Here is a 26256-nt window from a genome sequence, read left to right as displayed (position 1 = left end):
CCCACCCCACATGCCTCGTGCTCTCCTTAACTAATGGTGACAATCACAGGAGGTAATTCCGTCCACAGAACAGGAAAGGAAGGCCTGGAAATCCATACACCTGGGATATCGGAAGAAGCCCTGTGAGGAGACACCACTGCTGATGTGCAGGAAATCTGCACATTTCCTGCATATTGGCAGTGGCGTCTCTTTGCAGGGCTTCTTCCGATGTCCCAGGTGTATGGATTTCCATGCGTTCCTTTATGGGAGGTCACTTCGCACCTGCATATTCACATTGAAGCTCTGAATGGGGAGTTTTTGCAAATTGCTTGAAAATGGGGAGGGGGGATTTTGCCTCTTATTCTGTTCACAGTCTGTGCTGAGCTTCAGAACAAGGTGCTAGGCAGGAAAATCCCCCCCCCCATTTTCAAGCCATTCACAAAAAACACCCCATTCCGAGCCTTCAGCACATTCCAGGATTGCAACATTGAAGGCTCCGAATGGGGCGTTTTTGCGAACGGCTTGAAAATGGGGAGGGGGAATTTTCCTGCCTCTCACCCTGTTCTGAAGCTCAGCACAGACAGAACAGAATAAGAGGCAAAAACACCCCTCTCCATTTTCAAGCTGTTTTTGCAAACAGCTTGAAAATGGGGAGGGGGAATTTTCATGCCTCTCACCCTGTCCTGAGGTAAAAGACGGTGTATGTGAGGGAGAGATCCCTAACTCCCCACCCCTCCCAAGGCAGCCACATCCCTCCACTAACCTACTTTCCTGCTCCATGCTCTACTGTCACGTGCAGGGCAAGGGCAAGAAAAGTAGTCTGTGGGACTATTTCCAACTTCGCGAGATTTTTTTTTTTTTTTGGCGGGAAGTTGGAAGGTCTGAATTTCTGGTTCATGTGGAGAATTTGGGTCATTGCGGCCGCAGGCAAGCAGGTGGTGGGACAGAGAGGGTGGGGCCAGTGGGCTTGCTGCCTCCTGCACCTCAAAAATAATAACACCTGCCCAAAAATAAGGCCAAGGCCTTATTTCAGGAGGCGGGGTGTCAAAAGAAAATAAGACCCTGTCTTATTTTTGGGGAAACATGGTACTTGCACTTTCTGAGTCTCTGTTGCCTTAACCAGTGCTTGTTTCACATTCCCCCAAGTATTTTGTGAAGAACCCACCCACTCATGAGTCCATTTTGAAGTTGACAGAAGAAATGTATAGGGCAGGAGTCTGCAGTCTTAAACAGTCAAAAAGCCATTTGGACCCATTTCCCACAGAAAAGAAAACATCGGGAGCCACAAAACCCTTCCGTGCCTGACTATTTCTTGAGCGGCCACAAAACTAGCATATGTAGTTGAATTAAACATTCTGTTTTCTTCTGAAACTTTTCTTTTCTTGGATTTATCCATGGTTGGCCTACCAGGGGTTGAAAAGCTCAGTAAATCGCATGCCAGCAGGTGTCTCACATTGGTGGTTGTGATGCATATTTTGAGTGATAGGGAGCCACAGCAGAGGGGTGAAAGAGCCACATGTGGCTCCAGAGCCACGGGTTGCTGACCCCTGGTATAGGGGAAAATGCCAATAGCTATGGATCCAGTATATTTATTGATACATCTATTTATTTATCTTTGAAATGGACATGCTACTCTTTAAAGAACATTTTTCCCATGACAATTTTGGAAGAAAAATTCTAATTTTTTTCAAGATGAAAAGTAAACAGCAGAAACAAATTTTGGAAAAGCTCAATCAATACAAAACATTTTTTAAAAAGAAGTGTGAGCATACTGTATAAAAACATTTGGTTAATGCTGAAAAATGACAAATGTTTGTTCCTCTTATTTGCAGTCCTTATTTTGGAGCAAAACATATGACCTGGCACATCATTACACGAAAACAAATCATGATTTCCTCACCTTAGAAGATACTTTGCTAGGCTACATAGCAGATGGGATTACCTGGTGTGGAAATCCCTCTGATTCAGGTAGAAAAAGCAGAATTCTTACCTCAATACATAGTTGGAGGGATGGTGGGAGGAAGAAATTGTACAGCATTTGGCTCTTAAAAATGACTGGAAAGAGAATTAACCCCATGAAACTAAGAGTATTATTTCACTGAAAATGTCAATGAAAATACAGCTTTTATTTAGTCTATAAATGCCTTTTAAACAAAGCATTTGTTCCAATTTAAGGATAAAAGAGAACTGTGGTGGATCCCATGGGACATTTATAAAAGGAGGTAACATTAAATGTTAATATATCTCATCCTTTCTACATTATATTTATGTCCAAACATCTTTCTTTTAGGAGTCAATTATGAATCTTGTCCAAAGTGGACTGAGTGTGAAAATAATCCCAGTTCAGTTTATTGGAAATTGGCCTCTAAAATGGTATGTTTTACTTATCTCTTTTCAGCCCCGATGCTAAGTGTGCATAATGTATCAGTGTTATATACTTTAATGCAATGAACCCAAATCACCAATCTAGAAAATAACTCCTATTGATCATTAAATATGGGTAGTTTCATTTTCTCATTGGGAGAAATAAAAATTTTTTAGTGGACTCAAGGTGCTGATACTGAAAGCTGTGCTGAACAGGCTTGTGTTCTGCAGGGTCTCCATCTAGATCTGCTTGGGGGCTAATTAATGATTCTGCATTAAGAAATAGGGTCTGGTATGCTTGCACCCCAACAGCAGCAATTCTATTTTCCACCAGTTCAGTTTTTATGTTTTTTTCAGCACTCCATAGCTGCAAACTAGCTAATTAGTGTACAGTTAGTCCTCAATTTACAACCATTCAGTTAGCAACAGTTACAACAACACCAACAAAATTAAGGTACCATCTCATACTTTCAACCATTGAAAGTATGAGGTGGTAGCACCCCTGCAGTCACAAAATTCAGGTGCTTGGCAACTGGCATATACGGTATTTACAATAGTTGCAATATTCCAGGATCATATCGTTACAATTTAGACCTTTTCAGCCAGCCACTGTGAAGCAAAATCAGTGGGGTAAGCTGGATTCGTTTAAAGGCTTTATTTAACAACAGTGATTCACATAACCATGGCAAAAAAGGTTGTAAAATACGGCGCAACTCATGTTGCTTAGTGACTCCTTTGGTTTAGTAACAGAAATTCTGGCCCCAATCATGATTGCAAGTCAAAGACTACCTGTATTGATGCGATGATCGCTATCCACCGGAGGGTAAAAAGTGTCAGGATAAGCAGCCACAACTATGCAATTGAAGTTCTGCTCCTCTTTATCATGCATCAAGTTATGTAAAAAGAGGCAGAGCTTCAACTGTGCAGAGCTTCAATCAAGCCTTGATATTTTCAATCATTTTGGTATCATTCTGATATTTTCAAACATATTGGTATTTTTTACTCTTCCCTGGATGCTGCTGCCTGCTGACATTGTGACAAAGCTGTTGAAGTTGAGTTACAATCAGAGCCAATAGGCATGGGTGGTATAAAAATATTAGTGATAAATAAATATATAAAGCACAGAACTAAAATGGAACCCAGCAATCATGCAGAGGGAGAAGTATTATTTTTGCATCCACAAAAACAATAAATGGGGCAGGTTTGCAAAAACAAAAACCCACTCTACTGAATTGTCCTCTCTCTTCCCCCATTTTGACATTCTAACTCTTCATTATGTAAATATTATCCTCAATTTATACCCATAAGTGAGCCCACAATTTCTGTCATAAGTCATGACAGTTGTAAAACAGGTCACCATGTGACCAGACCTGATTTTACAACTAGATTAGATTAGATTAGATTAGATTAGATTAGATTAGATTAGATTAGATTAGATTAGATTAGATTAAACAGAGTTGGAAGGGACCTTGTAGGTCATCCAGTTAGCAAATGCCATGGCCATTAAGCAAGCCCATTGTTTGCTATGAGGTGGTTTTTGCCAGAAATCAAAACTATATGAATGCAGCCAATTGCCAAGTGCCCAAAGTGTCATAATGTGACTGTGTGGGGTAGGGGAGGGCAGACATGAGAACTTCAAATTGGTTGTAAGTACCATGTTTTCCTGAAAATAAGATCCGGTCTTATTTTCTTTTTGGCCCCAAAATATGCACCAAGTCTTATTTTGGGGGGATGTCTTACCCACTTACGTTAGGATCACTGCAGCCATGCCTTCGATGCCCCAACATGTATGTGCCGCTGCCCGACTTCTGCAGCCACTCGCGGCCAGATGCCATGTGGCTCATTGCACCACTGCTACCACTTGCAGCAGGATGCCGCGAGGCTCATTGTGCCACTGTCGCTGCTTGCGGCAGGAAGCTATGTGGTGTGTTGTGCTGTTGCGTTTGTGAGCAGTGGCACTGGCATGATGAGCCTTGCAGCATTCTGCTGCAAGCAGGGGCACCAGTGAAATGAACCTCATGGCATTCTGCTGTGATCGACTGCACCAGCGCAATGCACCAGGTGGCATCTGGCTGTGAGCAGTGGCACTTGCACAATGCCGTGATGCAGCATCCAGCTGCAAATGGCCACAAGCGGCTGCAGTAGAAGTCGGGCAGTGGTGCGACAGGTGTCAGGACATGGGAGGCCTAGCTGTGGTGGTCCTAAGGTAAGCGGGTATGGTGTGTGTGGGGCAGCTCCAACCCCCACCCCTGCCCTAGCTTGATTTTTACGCATGCGCCTCACCCCACCTCCGACAACCAGATCCTGGTCGGGGCTTAACTAGGGCTTTTTTGAGGGGTAAGGCTTATATTAGGGGCAGGTGTGAAAATCAGGTTAGGGCTTGTTTTTGGGATAGGTTGTATTTTGAGGGAAACACAGTAGATTTTAGGGATCCATTGTAACTTTGAACAATTGTTAAGCAACCAATCATAAGTTGAGGACTATCTGTATTTGTTGGATTTATTATTACAATTACCATTAAAGTTTTTCCTCTTCCATGAATTTTGTGAAAAACTGAAACCATTTTCAGACAGCATTGATCTAGGTGGGCATGTCTTTTTATGAGTACATATTTTTGAAATTGTGGCAGGGAAATTAATCCTGTAGAAATAAGGGGTTCAAACATCTATTGTATTTTTGGAAACACAAAATAGTAACCAAATATAAAATAGATGGTAGTAAGAAATTATGTTCCTCCTTGTTTTAGTTTGCAGAAACATCCTGTGGAACAGTCCAAGTGATGCTCAATGGGTCAACAGTGACTGGAGCATTTAGAAAAAGCAGGTATTCTCTTTCCTTTCATGTGCTTAAAATGTTCCTAAAATAAACAAAGAAAGTTCTTCACTATTTATTTGTGGATATTTCTGACCAAGCATCTATATGTTAGCCATTGGTATCTGCAAGATATGGAATAAAGATGGCAGCCACAATGATATGATTGAAGTATTACTGTAGGAGATGACCAGGCTGAGCCCGAGGAGGGGTCAAATGCATCAGGAATCCCTTCATGCCCATAAGAGGTCTACTGTAAGTCCTATCTTGAATTCCTTATCTACCACCAAATTGCTTTGACTGTTAGTAGTTCAGACTCTTGAAGAGAGTTTAAGATTGCAATAAATCATTGTATCCATTTGAACTGCCTGGATCTCCTGATATCTCTGGTGCTTGACAACTATCAATTTTAATCTGCATCTCACACATGACACACATTAAAGAGTGTGGAGCTTTAATTGCACCATTGTGCTACCATCTTGATTTTTTCAACTGTACCCTTGCAGATACCCCAAGGGTCAGTATGGCTTTTCTAGCACTGGACTAGCAAGTGGGCTGTGGCTTCCAGTTCTCAGCCTGGTTGATGATAAATGATAAGTTCTGATGCATTTCAAAAATGATTTGCCTTTTCCCTTGGAAGGAAAAGAAAAAAGAAAGAAGTGAAAGAATGAAGAAACCAAAAAAGTAAAGGATTTTTCTTTTAAAAAAGGAGAGCAAAAACATAGCTCAATTTACCATTTACTTCAGTAGCAGCCACCATGGGTGTGCAGGTCCCAAGTAGGTTCCTTCTGCTGAAATACTCTTGAAAATAAAGCCCCTCCTTTTAACCTAAGGTGTCAAAACAAATGCAAGGCCTTCTTAATAATAATAATAAAAAACCAGTGTTAATATTTATTTATTTATTAAATTCATTGGCTGGCCATCTTACCACAAGATAACTCTAGGAGGCTTACAATCATAATAATATTTGCATGAAAATTCATCACAGCATGGTTAAGAGGATAGATCCGTGATGGCAAACCTATGGCATACATGCTGGAAGTAGCAAACAGAGCCATCTCTCCAGGCACGTAGAGCCATCGCCCATTGCTCTTCTGGGTTCTGGCATGCCAGCCAGCTGGTCTTCACGCACGTGGGAGCACCAGAAACCAAAAGAGCAGTTGTGCAGTGTGCATTCAACAAAAATTCAACAAAGTCCTTTTTGGTTATGTCATCTTGTGGTTCCTTTTCTTTTCTTCCTGGTTTTCTTTATGAACTTGTCCCCATGGCTGAGAATTTTATGATGAATAGCAGACAAGGCTCATCCACCATTCACTGAGTATGGAAAGCACAGATCCACCTGTTGAAGAGTCAGAATGTATAAGGATCCAGAAAGATCAAATTAGGTCTTTTTTTTTCTCTTCTGAAAACAGAAGTATACATCCAGTAACAAAGGAGTTATATTTTAACATTTTGGCCTGATATATTTTTTTAACTGAAGCAGTAGGCATGACCTTAAATGGACTCCAGAGGATGGTAGAGGACAGGAAGGCCTGGAGGAATGTTGACCATGGGGTCGCAATGGGTTAGATATGACTTCGCAACTAACAACAACAAAATTTGTTTAACCAAGAAAAAGTTTTGAATGTGTTTTTCTGCTTCTGCTCTTTTAGCATTTTTGGCAGTGTTGAAATTGTTAACTTAAACCCAGAGAAAGTTTCCAAGATGCAGATTTGGCTAATGCATGACATTGGTGGACTTCAGAGGTATGTATGGTTAGCCCGTGCAAAATATAGCACTGCTTTATTGCCAGATGTCAACACTTCAACCTGAATTTACTCTAGTGCTGACATAAGAAGGAGAAGAGGGGGCAGCTGGCAAGAGGATGCTTGACTTCTCACCTACTTATTTTCCCTGAAGATAATATCCCCTAGGAGATGAGATGGGAGGGGGGACATTCCTGGGAGCTGAAGTAGTAGATATGGGGAGAGTGATTTGGAAGAGGGCCAATGAGACGCAGAGAATTGGGGAACGGAAAGGGAAGGTTTGGGGTCAGGAAGTCAGTATTGGCTACGCCACAACCGGGGACAGGTTGTTGTGCTTAATAAAATGAAAGATTTCTTCAAAGACTATTTGTTGGAAATGCAATTTATTCTATTTGAGATGACATCGAAACCTGACACCACCATTCTGGATAACACATATGGGCAGCTATATAAATTTAATAAATAAAACAGTGTATATCAAAATAACTTCTTGTGTCTCTTGAATGTTTCCCTAAAAATGAATCCTTCATCCTTAGATGTAGTGACCTGTCTTTAGAAATATAGTGGAAACATCATTTAAAAAGAATTTTCATTTCATTTATTTATTTATTAAATTTATTGACTGCCCATCTTAACACAGATTATTGGTTATACATTCATACCTTCCTTTACACTTTCCTTTTAGCATAAGCAACATCATTAAAATAGAAAATAGGGAATGATGAACAACATGCCACCCCAAATTAAAGGCAAGAGATAAGAAAAAAAGAAAAGGAAATAGAACTGCATTTACTGTAGCTGACCCCAATACCACCAACAGGCTACCCTTTATCTTCCTAACGTCGCAAATAAGCCTCACTTCCATCACAACAATGGACATTTTCTTCTTAAATTTCTCACCTCCCTCCTTCTCTGGATTTCCTTCATTCCATCCAGTGGTGGGATTCAGCCGCTTCACACTGGTTCAGCTGAACCGATTGTTAATGTTGTGTGCAGTTCGGTGAACTGGCTGAATCACCATGCTTGGCCTCACAGCTCACTCTTCCCTCCCAGCTTGCCTGACCTCACCTGAGGCCATTTTGGTATCTCAGCACTCCTCTACCGCCCCCCCTCCCCCCTCTGAGAAAGCAACATCTGCACAGGCAAAACCACAAGGCAGCTCTGACAAGGCACTCAGAGGGAGGGGCTGCAGCTACTAAACAGGCAGCCAAGCTAAGTGCCTGAAGGACCCCATCTGTCACCAAGTGCCTCAGTGGGTGGTAAGCAAGTCCTTGGCTGGGCTCCTCAGCAGACAATGGTCTTTGCGGGGGCTGATCTAGCGCCCAGAGCTGGCTCTGCCCTAAGGAGGCCACGGGCATCATTGGGGCTCCTGCAAAGAAAAGTTCAGGCCCAGTTCCCACACGGCACCATGATCCACGAGCTGCTGCTGGCACTGTATGGCTACCCAGGTGGCCTCTTCATGGGCGGTGGCCTGCAGGTGGGTGCCCCTCCCCCCTCCCCTCCCAGCCAGTCCTCACCTGGCCTGAGAAGGTAAGGCCAACATCAGGGGAGGGAGATCAGTTCTGGGCCCACTGCACTCAGCCAAAGGGCCGTCTTGGGGTGGGGGGGGGGAAACATGGTGAAGCTCAGCTGTCTTTCAGGCCTGGTTCTGGGAGGGAAGCCCAAGAAAAAGTGCCTGATCCAGGCACATAGCACCCCAGTGTGGCACTCTCCCCGAGCCCACCTGCTTGTCCACCACCCGGAAGCGGCGAGTACCCCCATCGTGGGTTGGATGCGGGACCTGAGGTGGAGGGGAGGGTGACAGCCAAGACCTGAGCCCAAAAGGAGGCCAAACCCTGCAATGTCACCCCCAAGGCGGCCCTTTGGCCAAATGCAGCAGGTCCAGAGGGGGTCTCCCACCTATGCTATGCTGCTTTCCACATTTAAGTTTGGAACTGCTAGATGCTGTCCTCTTCTCCCTCCCCTTCCCCGCTGCTGGGTGATCCTGTGTGAAGAAGGGGGTGGCCACTAGCAAAGAGGGGAGAGTGCAAGGTTGGTGCTTTTGGGACAAGGAGACCCGGGAAGCATCTGGGTCCGGCTCACCTGGCCTCTCTTCTGTGTGTGCTTCCACTGCTGTTCCAGAGGGCTATCTCAGGAGTGAGGGGGAATAAAGAGGCCAGCCAATTAGCTAAAGGTTCACTTCCTTGCTTTGCTCTCCTGCCTCCACTCTTGCAAGTTTTGCTGCCTTTTCTCTTCCCATCCGGCCCTCCCGATCTTTGAGACTGTGGCTCCCTAAATGGGAAAGATGGCTGTGAAAGGAAAAGAAGCCAGGTGAGCCAGACCCAGACACTTCCCAGGTCCCTCATCCCAAAAGCACCAACATCGCACTCTCCCCTCTCTGCTAGCGGCCATCTCCTTCTTCACACGGGATTGCCTGGCAGCAGGGAGGGAGAGGGAGAAGGGGGTGGTGGCAGCCACTAGTAGAGAGGGGAGAGTGCGAGGTTGCTGCTACTGGGATGAGAGGAGCCTCTTCCTTTCGCAGCCTCATGTGCTGCCACTGCCATTCCAGAGGGCTGCCTCGGGAGCGAGGGATAAGAAAGAAGCCAGCTGGCAGGCCTAAGGTTCACTCACTTGCTTTGCTCTCCCGCCTCTGCTCTTGCAAGTTTCACCTCCTTTTCTCTTCTTACATGGCCCTCCCGATCTTTGAGACTGTGGCTCCCTAAATGGGAAAGCTGGCTGCGAGAGGAAGAGAAGCCAGGTGAGCTGGACCCAGATGCTTCCTGGGTCCCCTTGTCCCAGAAGCACCAACATCGCACTCTCCTCTCTCTGCTAGCAGCCACCCCCTTCTTCACACGGGATCACCCAGCAGTGGGAAGGGAGAGGGAGAAGGGGGAATATTCCCCATATTTACAATATTTGGATATGTCAAAGCTTCTATTGTTGAAAGCCACATTGGTATGTTCAAATAATGTTTTTCTTTCACTCTCTCCCACACTAATAACAAGCCATTTCTTACATAATGTCTCTGGAAATATCCATGTATCCTTTGTTTCCCATTCCATCTTGGTCTAATAATTGACTTATTAGCTTCTTTTTTTTCTCTTTTTTCATTTTCTATGCTAGCCACCGTCCTGGTTTATTTGCATTTTCAAAAAAGTTTTGCTTTGTAGATTTTATTTTGTTTGCTAACTCTTTATTTTCCATTAAATTCAACTTGTGTTTTTTCAAGTCCATCAGATTCTTCTTTTTTTATTGAAAAAGTTTTTCAAATACAGATTTTTCCCCATTTTTCCCCCCTTCACCCTAACCCCCCTCCCCCTCCCCTCCCCCCATGGCTTCTCCAAAATAAAATCCAAATTAACATCAAATTATATAATACTTTACCATCCTTTTACACCACCCCCCACATGCTAACCATTTCTTTCTAACATTATTATTATATCCCCCCTATACTATACTATACATTTCAAAGCAACCTTCAGCTATAAAACTATATAATAAATCCTAATTTGGCATTTATTTAACTCATAATCTACCCATTTCCTCCACCCCCAAACATATATCTCTTAATTCAAATCTTTTGCATATATTTATATCTAAACATAACATCCCTTTTCCTAAACTAAATAATCAATAACCTATCTCCACCCATTTTCCTACAGGTCTAACATACATAATATTTTTAATATCTTTGTTCTTCTGCCCACACCACACCACTAAAAGATATTTCCATATATAAATAAAATCCTCAGATGACTTTAAATTTGTAATCCATATAATATCTTCTGTAATGTCTTTCAACTGGATTATTAATTCCATCACCCATGTTAGGGTAATATCAGGTTCAGTTTCCAACAGTATATTCAGTATCTTCAATTACCATCTGCCCCCATCAATAATAAGTATTTTCATATATAAAAAACCACCCGAGTGACTTTATATTTATATTCCATGTAGTATCTTCTGTAGTGTCTTTTATCTAGATTGTTAATTCCAACCACCACATTGGGGTAACAACCAGATCTTCTGCATGCCCCAATCCCATAGATCTCTTGCCACATAACTCAACATATACGTAATCCATTTTTCAAAGAGTCCAAAATAGAAAGTTCCAATCCACTCAATCAGAGGCCATCTTCCACATCCCAAAAGCACCAGCATTGCAGAGATCTGTTATTCTTCTCAAAATAGTATAAGTCAATAATTTGCCTCAGTTATATTTTCATGTATCAGCCTTCTATAAATCCCGCTTATTATATTTAGTCATCTCTTAAGTAACTGGCATTAGACTGTTGTTTAGTTTAAAAAATTTTAGTTTTGTAGGACCTGCTTCTTCTTTTCTTGGCTTTTTGTGGTTTAGATCTCCATCCTAGTTGCCTTTCTAGAACTTGCATATCAGCTGATTGATTTCCATGCTGGTCTATAACTTGATAAGACATCACATTAAAATCCAAAGCCGCCTCTCTTGTATTTATAGGTAATCCAGCTATAACCTCTGAAGGAGAATCCAAAAGCGGCTCATCCAAAAGAGCCTCTGCAACTTGTTGTTTTTCCATTACCTCCATCTTCATCTGCTTAGGCTGAGTTTCAATCTCTTGTTCATTTTGCTTTTCTTTATTCCCCTCCTGTATTCCTAACACTGATAGCATACATGGAGATGTTGGATCCATTTTAAAAACCTTGTAGTAAAATTCTTCCGCTTTTTCAACAGTATTTAGTTGATATCTTTCTCCTTGATATCTCAATATTATACGAACTGGAGCATCCCACCTAAATGGGATGTTTTGTTTCTTTAGCTCAGTCACCAAAATCCAAAGTCCTTTCTATCTTTTAACATCTTAGACGGCAGCTCTTTATATATCCAAATCTTCCTTCTGTTCCTTTCCAAAGTGGAGTTAAAAGACTTTTGCACAATATCATTTCTTATTACTCTATCAGTAAAGTAAACCACCACATCTCTAGGCAACTGCCTTTGCTTTGCAACCCAAGAATTCACTCTGTAGACCTTATCAATCCTACAGGATATCTCTTCAGAACTAACCTTTAAAATCCCAGCCAGAACTTCAGCAGACATCTTTCTCAAGTCCTCTCTGTTATTTTCCTGTATTCCCCTCATTCTGACTGCAAATTCCATGGACATGTATTGCATCATTATAGCTTCTTTTTCAATCCTTTGTTTTATATTGTCTGCATTGTAAATCTTGTGGTCAGCTTCCTTTATTTTAGGCTTTACTTCTGAGCTATTGTCTTGAATATTTTTCAAAACATTTTCAATTCTTTGTATTTTATTGTCCAAATTATAAAACTTATTATCAACTTCCTTCATTTTAGACTCTAATTCTAAGTTGGTATCGTTATCCATCTTTATAACTATTTCTGAGAAAGTTTTCAAAGCTGTTACAATCTGTTGTTTCAGGTTGGCATATTTTCGTTGTACCAACTCTTTAATTTCCTGCCTGAATTTTTCAAGATTCTGGTTCACAATCTCATCATGTCTTGCCATCTCCTCCAAAACAAGTTCCTTTAGGTCTTTAGAGCCATTCTTCTGAATCTGCAAGCTCAAAACTTGTTCATATGATTTGTAAATGGGGGAGCCCCCCCCCCCCGCTGCTTGTTTGTCTGGCTTTGTCAGTTTTAACGCCATCCTGCCACACAGACAAACTCTTTTTAAGGAAAAAGACTTCTCTCCAAACGGTATCAGTATCAAATCTCTAAGAAGGAAGAAACATAAAGTAGAAATTTTTCTCTTCAATACTAGCCAGCGCTATTATTTCAGATACTTTGTAACGTATTGAACTATTCAGGCGGAAGGACTTTCGCTTTCAGCTTTCTTCTTCTCAAGCCTCAGCCAGTCGCCATTTTAAACTTTTTTTTCTTCGCTTTTAAAATCACTTATAAAATTGTTAGAAATACTTGCAATTTAGGGTCCCAAATCCGGATTTCATCCTGTTTGTTTAGACAATTTGTTAATTTTCATTAATTGGATTGGTCCCGTCACCTGGCTCTGCAAAAAGCAGAGTTCCCCCGAAGCCCGAAGCAACGGCGAGCTGAATAGGGAGCCACATTCTGCTTCCTCCCCAAGAGTAATAAAAAACTCTGGGGAGTTCGCAGAGGGCTCTACCTGTCCTCGCCAGCTCTATCTCACGTCTCCTCAAGGAGACGGAGTTTTTCGAGCCGTCTCTCAGCTGTAGAGACGGCTCTTTACAGGCAACGAGGCTGGCGGTCCCAAAAGACCGTCTGGCGGCGATGGAAGCCAAACCGGAAGCCCAAGTCCATCAGATTCTTAATCTTTTTATCTTGTGTATTTTTCTGTAACTCCATCTTTTTGTACTCCTCCTTTAATTTCTTATGCATTTGTTTATTTTGCTTATTCCGTTTTCCTAAATATGTCATTGTCAATATATGCTTTCTTAGTGTCCCGCACATTTTGTAGTGATGTATCTTCAGGGGTGTGAAATCTAAAATTTGTTACTACCAATAGTAACAAATGAGGGCGTGGCTTGGGTAATGAGACTGGGTGGGCATGGCCAACTTTTTTTTTTAACTTTTAAAAGCATTTTTTCTACAACCTTAAGAGTTTGCAGAAAAAATGCTTTTAGAAGCCTCTGACGATCAAGCACTCAGCTGGGATCATCAGAGGCTTTTAAAGGCTTTTTTTTTCTACAACCTCTTCGGCCGAAGAGGTTGTAGAAAAAATGCTTTTAAAAGCCTCTGATGATCCCAGCTGAGCCGCACAATCATCAGAGGCTTTTTTTTTTTTTTTACTTTTAAAAGCATTTTTTCGGCCAAAGAGGTTGTGGAAAAAATGCTTTTAAAAGTAAAAAAAAAACAGCCTCTGATGATCACACGACTCCACTGGGCATTGGGGGGCGGGGGGCGGCGCAGGGATTTTTGCTACCGATTCTCCAAACCACCCACCATCGCTACTGGATCGGGCGATCTGGTCCGAACCAGGAGCATTTCACCCCTGTGTATCTTCTTTCCTGTTCTCTTTAAAGAAAAAAGTCAATTCTTTTTCCATGTATTTTTGAAAGCTCTTTTCACTTAATAATTTTTGATTTAATGTCCATCTCATTTTTTTCTTGCATCCCTTCCATGTCATTGTTATTGGATTGTGGTCTGCCCATGTACATGTTTCTATATCAATCTTTTGTATTTTAGATATTAATTCTGTTGACATCCACATCATATCTATTCTTGACCACGACAAGTGTCTATTTGAATAGAACGTGTACTGCTTTTCTTTTGGGTATCTTTATCTCCATGCATCTTGCAAACTTAATTCATCTATCATTGTAAAAAATGTTTTTGGAAGAGTCTTTCTTAATTTCTTGTTCACTTTTGTGGATTTGTAATCCAATTCATTATCTATAATCACATTGAAATCCCCCATTATACATAAGTCTTCATATTCATATTCTATTATTTTTTTATAAATTTCACATAGAATTCTTCTTGGTTATCATTTGGGGCATATATTGCCACTAATAATATTTTATTTTGGTTCATTCCTATTTCAACCATTAATACCCTTCCTTCCTCATCTTCAAAGATTTGCTTAGATTGGATTGTCTTTTTAATGTATAGTGCTACCCCTTTTTTACTTTTATTAGCAAGCGTTGTATATAATGTTCCCAATTTTGTCTGCTCCACCAACTGTTTATGTTGTTTCCTAATGTGAACTTCTTCTAAGCATAGTTTTTCTAATTTGTTAAATATTCCTCTTCTTTTTATTACTGAGTTTAGTCCATTTATGTTTATTGATATTATTTTTAATTCTTCTTCCATATTTTACTTATTTGTTTGCTTAGTTTATTTATTTTTATTTATTTATTATTATATTTCTATACCGCCTTTCTCCCGTAGGACTCAAGGCGGTGTACAAGCAAGAAGAATATAGACATACAAACATCATAAAATTGCTAATTAAATTATTACTTAGTTTGGTAATTAAATAAACCCAGAATTAGATAACATTTAAAAAATCATTCACATGTTCGTATGTTTAGCCCCGCCTGTTGGAACATCAGGGTCTTGAGGGCATGGCGGAAAGCAAGTAGATTAGTGATATTCCATAGCTCCGGGGGCAGTTCATTCCAAAGGGTTGGAGCCATCACAGAGAAGGCCCTTCCCCTGGGAGTTGCCAGTCAGCATAATTTGATTGATGATACCCTGAGTAGTCCCTCCCTGTGAGAACGAACTGGTCGGTGGGAGGCTATTGGTGGCAAAAGACGGTCTCGTAGGTACCCAGGTCTTAAGCCATGGAGCGCTTTAAAGGTGATGACTAACACCTTGAATCGCACCTGGAAGACCACCGGGAGCCAGTGCAGCTCGCGCAGGAGAGGTGTTACATGGGTGCAACGAGTTGTGCCCATAATCACCCGTGCGGCTACATTCTGGACCAGCTGGAGCTTCCGGGTGCTTTTCAAGGGGAGCCCCATGTAGAGAGCATTACAGTAGTCCATACAGGAGGTGACTAGGGCATGAGGGACTGTGCATAAGGCATCCTGATCCAGAAAGGGACGCAATTGGCGGATCAGGCGAACCTGATAAAAGGCCCCCCTGGCCACAGCTGTTATGTGTGCTCTTCTAAAGATAGCCGTGAATCCAGGAGGACACCCAAGTTGCGAGCCCTCTCTGTGGGAAGTAAGGTCTCATCCCCAATTGTCAGTGATGGTACCAGCTGACTATGCCGGGACGCCGGAAGCCACAGCCACTCGGTCTTGGAGGGGTTGAGTCTGAGCTTGTTTCTCCCCATCCAGATCCGCACGGCCTCCAGGCAACAGGACATCACAGCAAGGGCATCATTGGGGTGGTCCGGGGTGGAGATGTATAGTTTTGTGTCATCAGCATACTGATGAACACTCACCCCGAAACCACGGATGATCTCACCTAGTGGCTTTACATAAATGTTGAACAGAAGGGGTGAGAGGACTGACCCCTGTGGCACCCCACAAATAAGGTGCCTCGAGGTCGACCTCTGCCCCCCTGCCAACACAAACTGTGAACGGTCAGAGAGGAAGGAGGAGAACCACCGAAGCACGTTGCCCCCTATTCCTAACCTCTCCAGCCGGTGCAGTAAGATACCATGGTCGATGGTATCAAAAGCCACTGAGAGATCTAATAGGACCAGGACAGAGGAACAACCTCTGTCCCGAGCTCTCCAGAGATCATCAACCAATGCGACCAATGCCGTTTCTGTGCTGTATCGTGGCCTGAAGCCCGACTGGCACGGATCCAGATAGACAGCTTCATACAGGTATCGGGGTAGTTGTCGTGCCACCACACTCTCAACAACCTTCGCAACGAAGCGAAGATTGGAGACTGGACGATAATTTGATAATATAGCCGGGTCCAGGGAAGGCTTCTTGAGGAGGGGCTTCACAACCACCTCTTTCAAGGTGGTGGGAAAGACACCCTCACTCAGAGAAGCATTTATAATCCCCTGGAGCCAGCCTCGTGTAACCTCCCGGGAGGCCAGTACCAACCAGGAGAGACACGGGTCCAATAAACATGTGGCAGCACTAAGCTTGCCCAGAATCCTGTCCACATCTTCAGGAGCCACAGAGTCAAACTCTTCCCAGATAACACTCTCAGGACCTACCCCCGTCTCCTCCCCTGGATCTACCCAATCGGAGTCCAGACCTTCCCGAATCTGAGCAATTTTATCATGCAGGAATTGCACAAAATCCTCAGCTCGACCCTGTAAGGGGTCTTCACGCACCCCTACCTGGAGCAGGGAGCGAGTCACCCTAAACAGCGTGGCTGGGCGGTTCTCTGCAGATGCAATAAGAGTGGAGAAGTAGCTAGACTTCACCGCTTTTATCGCCACTAGGTAGGTCTTAATATAAGATCTCACTTGTGTTCGGTCAGATTCAGATCGGCTTGTCCTCCAATTGCTCTCCAGGCGTCTTTTCCGATGCTTCATCTCTCTCAGCTCCTCAGAGAACCAAGGAGCTAGTCGAGATTGGCATCGGGTCAGAGGCCGTAAAGGCACGACGCGATCCAAGGCCCCAGTAAACGCCCTTTCCCAGGCCACCACTAGGTCCTCAGTCGAGTCGTGAGCCAGAGTCTCAGGAAATGGCCCAAGCTCCGTCAGGAACCTCTCGGGGTCCATCAGGCGCCTGGGACGGAACCACTTGGTTGGTTCCGTCTCCCTGCGGTTGGTGAAAGTGACTTGAAAGTCCATGTGAAGGAGAGAATGATCAGACCATGACAAGGGCTTGATGTCTAGATCCCCTATTCTTAGATCATTCAGCCACTGATCTGAGACAAAAATCAAGTCCAGAGTATGATTCCCCAAGTGGGTGGCGCCTTGAACTACTTGGGTCAGTTCCATGGCCATCATGGAAGCCATGAACTCCCGAGCCACCTCCGACATCTCACCAGCAGATGGCAGGTTAAAATCCCCCATGACAATAAGTCTGGGGGTTTCCACCGCCACCCCCGGCTATAATGTCAAGCAGCTCAGGCAGGACCACCGTCATGTGGCAGGGAGCCAGGTACATGATCAGTAGGCCCATCTGTATCCCCTGACCCCACTTCACAAGGAGGGACTCACATCCGGCTATCTGAGGAACAGTGGCCTCCCACGGGCAAAGACCTTCTCTAATAATTGCTGCCACTCCCCCACTCCTTCCCTGAGCCCTTGGCTGATGGAATGCACGGAAACCTGGCGGGCACATTTTCACAAGGGGAACTCCTCCCTCCTGGCCTAACCAGGTCTCCGTAATCCCTGCCAGGTCAGCACCCCCCTCTGAAATAAGATCGTGAATGAGGGGAGCTTTATTTACCACTGACCTGGCATTACATAACATCAGCCATAGACTCAGGGCCTGAGACTCTGAACAACCTGGGAAACAAGTAATGCTTTGGGGGTCGGAGTGCGCAATCGCTCGTAAACAGCGAGTGCACACTCCCGAAACATAATATGGCCCCCTGCTACCGTCATATCTGCCCCTCCCACTTATTATACTAATGCCCATCGTTTCGTCGCCCTGTATCCTTGTCAAATTTCTGTCCCTGTCCTCCCCGCCGTGATCATCAGACCCATTACCCCATTCAGTGGATTTATGGATCCCCCCAGATCCATTCCCACAATGCCTCCCAGAACCCCTTGAAATAGAAGTTAAAAATTTATCTAAAAACTCCCAAAGCCGTCGTTTTTTTGCAAACCACCTCTCGGGGTTCCAAAACCCGTCCTCAAGGGCAGCCCTCAATAACTGAGAGGGCCAGACATGTGAGAGGGGGGAATCTCGCAGTGCAAGAAGCTCCGCAGTTGAATACATCGAAGATGGGAGCGAGCTGAAGGAGATGCAGGATCATTTTCTTCTAAGAGTGTTAGAGATGGTTAAGACAGGTAAATTAAAATAAGGGAGGGAATAGATGTTAAAGGAAGACCAGTATGTTACAAGTGTCAATACATCAGAACATCATCGCCCTCTCACGACGATGGGAAGTCTTATGGTTGTAGTAAGTCCATCCAAAAAAGGAGGTGGGGGTAGAAGTCTCAAAGGGTTGCTCTCTCATGGTGACCAAACCAGTATCATACAAACAAAGAGAAGGTGATCTATCTCCCCATAATCCAAGACTCTCGATGTCTGTATCTCCTCCAGTCCTGACACCAGCAATGGCCGAGGATTAGATCAAAGAAAAGTAAGGTGGAACCACTGGACAGAGTACATAGGATTGAATGATCAGGGTAATTTTGGAGGATAGGTGTTTAAATAAAGCTGCAGATCGATCCAAGATTGCAAGTTAATGTTGAGTGGTCATAATAGATCTAGATCAAATAAGGGGAGAGAGGAACAATCGAGGGGGAGAATAAGTCACCATCCCCAGTTTGTAATCATCAGTCCCTATCCCACCACTTTGCTCTTCAGGTTATTTAGCTTATTAAGCTTATATTTAGCTTATAAGTCCCCCAGTGTTTCAAGAAAGGGGAGTGTCAAGATCCCCCAGAGGTTGAAGGGATCCTAATATTTGCAGCCTTTGCAGCATTGCCCTCTCCTCTACTAACGAGGGCTTCCTCGCAGCCTCCAGGTGTTGCCGTCGCCGTCGCTGTCATTAGCGCTATTCCTCTCGCCATTATGGTAACCCCCCTTGTTGTAGCCATCATCGCCGCCGTGTTGCCATCCGCAGCGTCTATCAGCCCAGGCATCATTGTCAGCACCATCTCCGTTGCGTCGCTGTCTCCCCCGTCTCACCAACCATTTCGTCAGCCATATCAGCCTCAGTGGCCGACCCGGTCTTGACAGCCAGGCTTTGATGTTGACGTCCTCCGTGCCGCCCTCAACCTTCCCACCGACAATCAGCTGATCTTCGGGCTCGGCTCGGGTTTTATCCTTAGGCTCCATCCACGGCTCTATCGAGCCGACAATACCTCAGCTCGCTGGGAGGGGGGTCTATGGATGTTTAATTGACCCCCACACTCTTGAAAATGCCGAAACATCTCCCTCTTAGCCTCGGAGCTTCAGCTTGGAGCTGCCATTTTGATTTGCAGCTGTTAACGGTCCTCTAGGTTGATCTAGTCACTCTTATTTCCCTTTGTTCTTTTGCCTTCTTCACTCTTGCTTCCTCTCTTATTGCCCTTTCTTCTTGTTCTTTGGTTGTCTCTTTTAGTTGCTCTCTTTTCTCTTCCTGGTAGCCTGCCCCTCCTTCTTCTCTCCTCTATATATTGTTGATAGAATAATTCTGCCTTTTCTACTGTATCTAATCTGTGTCTTTGTTCTTGCCAGTTCACCGAAATTCCTTCTGTTACCAACCATCTAAAACTCACTTCTTTTTTAATCAAGCATTTTGTCTTGGTATTCTTTTCTTAAATCTCTAACCCTTCTTGGGACTTGTTTTAACACCATTATCTCTCTACCTTTATATTTTATCATCGTGTTCCTCATAAACTGCAAAAACTCTGTTCTTGTGTTCCTCATAAACTGTTCGTCGTGTTCCTCATAAACTGCAAAAACTCTGTTCTCAGTGGGGTGTTTTGGTAAATCTGACCTGTATTTCTCTGGGTAGATTATTTTTCATTGTGTATCTTTTATGTACTCTAAAAGTTTCATCTATCCCATTTAATATCTTTTCTGCGCTCTCTTCCATTGTTTCTACTAGTATTCCAGCAATTTTTTCAGGTAAATTCTCTCCTTTTTCTTCTTCTATGTTTTGGAATCTTAAATAATAATCAGCCTTATCCATTTCCAGAGATATAATTGTTCTTTCCTGATTTTTGTCTATTGTAGTGAGTCTATAGTTCATCTCCTCCACCTTTTTCTCTGTTGATTCTGCTTTCTCTTCCACTACTTTCAATTGTTGTTCATTTTCCCCATCATTTCTTTCATCTCTTTTACTTCTTCTTCTACTTCATTTATTCATTCCTTAAGATCTTCATGCATTGCCTGCAAAATACTTTTTAATTCCATGTTAGTTTTCTCTTGTTGTGTTGTGGTGTCTACTGCTTTTTGTGCTGTGGAGCTAGATACTGTTGTTATTGATGGTGATGATAAGTATGCTATTAGTTTCTTCATCTTGATCTTTGTTTTTAAACCACATAATTTATCATCCAAATATCGAGTATAGTTATAATCCACATTTGTTATTTTAGTGTCCACAAATCTTCAGGTTCTTGTTACCCTAATCCATTTAGTTGAAGGCAATGGTAGAAAATACCCAACAAGATATTCCACACAAAGAAAAGAGGCGTCTACCAAAAAGAAAAAGAAAAAAGAAAAAAGGAAGAGAAAGAGAGAGAAAAAGAAAAGAAAATCCCAAAAATGGAAAATTTAAAAAAGAATGAAAAGGGGAGCAAAAAAGAAGGAAAAAATAAGCACAAAAAATAAAAATGATAAAAAACAAAAAATAAAAATTAACCAAGTACTTAATCCCAAACATTTCCAATGTTAGGAAAAAATCCAAAAATCCACAGTCATAAATCCAAAAAAAAAAAAAAAAAGAGTAAAAAAGAATAATAAAGCAGTGGGTAATAAACAATAAGGCTAAAACAGTAAAGTATTTAATCTATTATGCACTGGTGATTTTCTGGCCACCACTCTTTCACTGCTAGCACTGGAAGTGGAGAGGTAGCCAAACGTCTGCTTCCTCCCCTTTCACTTTTGCTGTTCTTCTTCAGCTATAATTCTTTTTTTAAAAATCAGGGAGTATAGTAAAAATAGGAGTCTTGTTTCCAAGACAATAGATTCAATCTCACCCAGATGATCTAGCTCACTTTCTTCTTTCTTCTTTCTTTGTGCGCGGCTGCCCCAGCTTTAAGACAGCTCCCAATGGCTGTCTTTCCAGTCATTGAGTCAAAGGCTCTTCCCCGGCGCTACAGGGAATTTGCAACTTCCCTGTTCACACCAGCCCATATCCCCATTCTTCACCATCCCTACGAGACGGTTACGGTCCTTTCTGGACATTGGCTGGAATGTTGACTCTTTTCCAGAGCTCCAAAGTTTGTTGTATCACTGCAATGCTGGCCCCGCCCCCTCTCCAAAATTTTCATTGCTAAGCAAGATTTAAGTGAGTTTTGCTCTGTTTTGTGATTTTTCCTTGCTAAGTGATGTTCAGTAGTAGTAAATAAATAGAGAGGGAAATTGTATCTTATTGAGGCCTTTGAGGTGAATGGCCAGGAGGCAGGGATGGGCATGGTGAGTGACATTGAGTTGGCCATGCCCGCCCAGTCACATGACCACCCAGCCATGCCTACCCAGCTGGTCATTAGGGCAGAGAACCGGTTGTTAAATTATTTGAATCCCATCACTTATTCCATAAGAGTTGAGAGTTCAATCCTAGATAGCAGCAGATGTTTCTCTCCTACGGCACAAAGAAAAAATTATCTGCTGCAAACTCTCCATGGTACCAAGAACAGCATCTGGCAAGTAAACACTCAGCTCCACTCAGTTGCTTGACTCTACCCTGAATTAAGAGATTACAGGGTGATTAAAAAAAAGAGTTATTGTCAGTATTTGTTTACCGGTATGAGCACACACATGCTCACAACACTTATTATTTAAGAATCACTTTTTATGCAGGTTGCCTTGTAACAATGTCTGTGCCATCCCAATTTAAACTCTCCAGCAAACTATTGTTTACTTTGAGTCATTCTCCACTTTGTAAAAAATCTAGATTGATTTTTATTGCATTCTTAGCTTCTACCATTAGAGGACTCTGTCCCCCATGAATACACTAGACCTTGCTCATCTTAAAATGCAGCAGTGATTTACAGTATAGGTTGATAGCACAGTTAGCCAGATGTTTAGCTTGGATTTAGCATTTTTTTTCACCTATCTGGTGCATCCCAAGGACCTTGGATAGGCAGAGGTTGTTATTTATTAAGGGTATATAATTATATAAATATAATATATTTATATTATATATAAATATGTAATTATAGAAATAATTAATAAATATAAAATATAAATATATAAAACAATATAAACAACAATATATTTAATAAATATAAATAATATAAATAATATTAAAAATAGTAGAAAATAATTAATTATATATAAACTCAATCCAGCTCAATATCACTGAAAAAGAAAACCAAGGAAAAAAACAGGATGGATGCATAAAGAACTCTCTGACCAACTGAAGAAAAAAAGATAAGTACAAAAAATGGAAAGAGGGACAAATAACTAAAGCAGAATACTGACAAATAGCCTGAATCTGCAAAGATGACGTTAGGAAAGCTAAGGCTCGGAACAAAGTAAGACTTGCAACAAATGTCAAAAGCAATTTTAAAAAGTGTTTTCAACATGTATAAAACAAGAAAAAAGTCAAAGAAACAATCAGTTCACTAATGGCAAGGAAGTAAGGTAGATAAAATGAGGACCCATTTTATGCAGGTGCAATAAGCTGAGTTTGTATAAATATACAAAAGTATGAAGGCTATTGCTTCAATAATCAAAGAGTCCAATAATTCAAAGAGCTCGTTCATTGTCTCTGTTAAATTTGGCTATTTTCTTCGCATCTTCTTCATCAGTAGGATTCCATGCTGTTACATCTGGTGGATTATTAACTATGTCCCACAGTCCTTCTTTACGCAAAAGTAGATTACATTTTGCAGACCAGGATACATAGTTTGTTCCATCCAGCCGGGTTATCATGGAAAAATTTGCTGCTTGTTCTAGTGCCATCTTCACTTGGATTGTATATCACAAACACAGTTTGTTCTATTCACATTAACTCTCAGTTTAGCTTTTAACAATCCTAGTTAGTTATGGTTGGCTCTGGGCCCATAACCAATGTTAAGGTTATTGTTGTGTTACCAACCAGCAGAGTAGATTACACAGAGAAATGTTGCTGAGAGCAATGAATAAGAGTTATGCAAACTGGTTTATCAAAAGCTTACTTTATAGTAGAAAAAACAGTCTCATAGTCTTTAAACAAATTCTAAGTCTTTGCCAGGAAAATAAGTCCAGTAGTTACAGATATCTTCTTACCAAATAAACATTAGTTGGTTAGAATAACAAACTCACTCTGGTTCACAAACCATGATGGTAACAGATCCATCCAATGATGATTACACAATGGTTGCAACTCCACACACACTATGGTAGCTTATCATACTCTGATAGCATATCACATCAGCTTCATACACAATGGCAGCATATCATAGCAGCAACTGAACACGTTACAATACCTTGCTTAAATACTCTCACAACCAGTGATTACCTAATTACAGCATGACTCAGCATTAAAGTCACATAATACATTTACAGATTAAAGTTATAGTACACATATATTGCCTGGACAACTTGTTAGGCTCAAACCATATCCTAACAGAGAAGGAAAGGCGGCAACTAAAAGAAAACAGAGCGCAGAATGAAGAGATGAATTGGAGAAGATGTTAGTGCGAAAGAAGAAAGATCCCATAAGGTGGATTTAAATAGCCTGAGAGGATAACTGGAACAGAGATAAGAACTTAAAAATAAAAAGAAGTGGAGAGAGTGCCAGAAGAAAAGAAGAGAGGGGAAAATATATTGGAAAATATTCTAAGGGACTTACAATATTGGAAAAAAAAACATTTAAGGATTAATAACTGATTAGTGAGTGACAATATAAATATAAACTGTGCAATTATAATAACGGAAATATAAATACAAAAATACAAGTAAGTGGACGGGGAAAAAAACATTAATTACTGTTATGAGAGATAAAGATACTAAGAGAGACTGTGTTGGAAGACTGTGGATATAGTAAATAGGAATTACAGAGATACATATATAAACATAATTAGAGAGTATTGGTTATATGATATTGTGGAAAAATTTTACCCGAGGCTTAAAAATGTCAAACACGGCAACAGTAGTTAAAACAGGGAAAAAACCAGCTACAATTCCCACTCCAATAGCTGTCTCCCCATCAAACCAAAGAACAATAGAAAACATGTTGGGGAAAGAAAAAGAGAAAACAGATTTGACAGCAAACAATATGCAGAGTATGGTGCAGATGATACAGGAAACATTAATGAAAACACAAGAGAAAATTGCTGATAATCATGAAGAGGCAAAAGTATTCTTAAAGAAATTAAGAATGAAATAGGAGAGGTAAAAGAAGATATTAAAAATATGAACGATAAAATAGAGACCATACAACAAGCAATGTTGGAGAATGACCAAAGAATAAAAAAAATGGAAACAAAAATGGACCAAATAGATGTCAAAATAGAAATGGTGGAACAGAAGTCATTACAACTAAATAAGGAGCTGTCAGACTCAATTGCGTTCTTAGAAATGGAGAAAGCTTCATATTTCCTACGGTTCCAAAATATCGTGGAAGAGAAAGAGGAGGATTTGGGCGAAAAAATGGCAGAAATTTTGGCAGAATTAACACAAAGAAACAATAAGGGGACAGATAGACGAAATTTACCGTGTGCACACCAACTATATATGAAGACACAGGCTGGCAAGGGAAGTACCCATAAGATTTACAAAAAAAACAGTGAGAGATGAAATTTATAAGAAATCAAGAGAAGAAACATTAACATACGAAGGTAAAGAAATTATAATTTTGAAGCAGATACCACGAAGAATCCGGAATCAACGACAACAATACCAATTTTTGACAACTCAACTGACCAAATATAAAGTGATGTTTAGATGATTAATACCACATGACATACTTATTACATGGCAAGACAGAAAATACAGAGTGGGCACGGTAGAGAAAGCACAAGAATTTTATAAACGTTGTCTTTCACAGGAAGAAGAACAAGAAATCAAGGAAGAATCAGAGAGCAAAAGCCAGGAGGAAGATCAAATAGAAGAAATGGAAAGAGAAAGAGAAATAAGAAAAATACAGGACAAAGAACGAGAAGAAAAAGAGGGAGCAAGAGGGAGAATAAAAAGAGAGACAAGAAACACCAAAAACCAACTTCAGTAAGAAATGGCAGAGGCAATAAATCTCTTCTCTGTGAACATAAATGGTTTGAATGCACCAAAAAAAAGAACACAAATTTTTACTAAATTAAAAAAACTTGAAACGGACACAATATGCCTTCAAGAGGCACACATTAAAAAAGGATACCAGAAACTATTAGAGAACCCAAAATTAGGAAGACTATATACATCACTAATACAAAAGAAAAAAAGAGGAATTTCTATATATGTAAAAGAAAGAATAAAATCAAAATTAATTCATTCAGACGAAGAAGGTAGAATGTCAAGAGCCTTGGTGGTGCAGCGGACTAAAGTGCTGTTAAGTAGCACTTAGCTGCCAGCTGCCTGCAATTACTGCGAGTTCAAATCTCACCAGGCTCAAGGTTGACTCAGCCTTCCATCCTTCCGAGGTAGGTAAAATGAGGACCCGGATTGTGGGGGCAATAAGCTGACTTTGTATATAAAAAAAACACCGCTTAGGGGGGGCCGAAAGCCCTACTAAGCAGGTATATACAAAAGTATGAAGGCTATTGCTTAATGCATTGTAAGCCACCCTGAGTCTCCAGAGAAGGGCGGCATATAAATCAAACCAATAAATAAATAAATAAATAAATAAATAAATAAATAAATAAATAAATAAATAAATAAATAAATAAATAAATAAATAATGTTAATAGTAGAATTAGAAATCGAACAAAAACAACTGTTATTAATAGTAATATATGCTCCCAATAAAAATCAACATGAATTTTTTTAAAAAATGTACAGTAAAATAATAGAACTAGGATATGATAATATTTGTTTAATTGGGGACTATAACACAATAGTGGATATCAAAAAAGATTACAAGAGTAATAAAAAAAATAAAAAAAGAAAGATATATTACCAAAAGAATTCTTGAATATGACAACAGAACTAAAATTGCGAGATGTATGGAGAAAAATGCATATGAAGAGAGCCAATATACATTTTATTCACACCCACTCAATCCTGGTCCAGGA

General features: G+C 41.3%; 1 protein-coding gene across 1 annotated transcript in view; it reads left to right on the top strand.

Moving 5' to 3' along the window:
* Nucleotides 1–26256, top strand: part of LOC139320468 (ADP-ribosyl cyclase/cyclic ADP-ribose hydrolase 1-like) — a 72407-nt gene that overhangs the window by 31404 nt on the left and 14747 nt on the right. Inside the window, exons 3-6 of the mRNA XM_070948809.1 lie at nt 1812–1947; nt 2270–2352; nt 5090–5166; nt 6807–6899. Of these exons, the coding sequence (XP_070804910.1) occupies nt 1812–1947; nt 2270–2352; nt 5090–5166; nt 6807–6899 (389 nt within the window). The remainder of the gene's footprint in view (nt 1–1811; nt 1948–2269; nt 2353–5089; nt 5167–6806; nt 6900–26256) is intronic.

The sequence above is a fragment of the Pituophis catenifer genome, unplaced genomic scaffold (assembly GCF_029215685.1).
Source record: "Pituophis catenifer annectens isolate HBS135680 unplaced genomic scaffold, rPitCat1.0.hap2 SCAF_8, whole genome shotgun sequence".
Taxonomy (NCBI): Eukaryota; Metazoa; Chordata; class Lepidosauria; order Squamata; family Colubridae; genus Pituophis; species Pituophis catenifer.
Note: the sequence above shows the minus strand (reverse complement) of the source record. Positions and strands in the feature narration are given on the sequence as shown.